At 35.0% G+C, this 672-nt stretch overlaps 1 protein-coding gene across 1 annotated transcript in view; it reads left to right on the forward strand.

Moving 5' to 3' along the window:
* The window catches only part of LOC107577068 (protein 4.1-like), a gene marked incomplete at its 5' end in the record, with an annotated part of 13745 nt that overhangs the window by 6321 nt on the left and 6752 nt on the right, over positions 1 to 672 (forward strand). The window contains 3 exons of the mRNA XM_016263182.1: positions 8 to 167; positions 311 to 433; positions 608 to 633. Coding sequence (XP_016118668.1) covers positions 8 to 167; positions 311 to 433; positions 608 to 633 — 309 coding nt within the window. The remainder of the gene's footprint in view (positions 1 to 7; positions 168 to 310; positions 434 to 607; positions 634 to 672) is intronic.

Genomic DNA, 672 nt, shown 5'->3' on the forward strand with positions numbered 1-672 from the left:
GCAAAAGCTAGTTGAGGTGGAAGAGCTGAGGTTTGGATTACAGGAAGTGGAAAGTTTGGAACAAAGGTTGCAGCAAGTTGAGAAGGAGGAGCTTCAACGAGCGGAGAAGGATGATTGGTACATTTTACTAGATCGCAGGCCACTAAAGCTCACTGCTACCCCCACAGGTACATCATGTGATCAGCTGTGCATCTCTCACCAGAAATTGTGTTCATTGCTTTTCATCAAATGCTTGAAATGCTTTAAGTTTCAAAGTTAATTGAAATGCCTCAGGTGAAAACTGAGAATGTCATACATCACATTTTTTCAGGAGGAGTTCAAGAAGAGTTGCAACAGATAGTGTATATTCCCCAACCAATGAAAAAAGATGACGATTGGTACATTCTATTTGATGTGCTTTCAAAAACCATGGAAATGTCGCGCTTCCTTCAAGGTATCTATGAAAAACCTTTACCTTTTATTACACAAAACTGCTATATTGTTATAGTTTTTCTAAGTGAAAGCTAAGAAAATTATTGATTATTTTAATAAAAAAGCTCATTTATATTAAAAAGTGAATAATTAATTTTAAAGATAAAGTTGAAATTAATATTTCATGTCCATTTAGTGACTGTCTACATTATTCCTTATACAGTGGGGAAAAAAAGTATTTAGTCAGCCACTAATTGTGCA

This window comes from Sinocyclocheilus grahami, unplaced genomic scaffold (genome assembly GCF_001515645.1).
Source record: "Sinocyclocheilus grahami isolate Dianchi unplaced genomic scaffold, SAMN03320097.WGS_v1.1 scaffold5023.1, whole genome shotgun sequence".
Classification (NCBI taxonomy): Eukaryota; Metazoa; Chordata; class Actinopteri; order Cypriniformes; family Cyprinidae; genus Sinocyclocheilus; species Sinocyclocheilus grahami.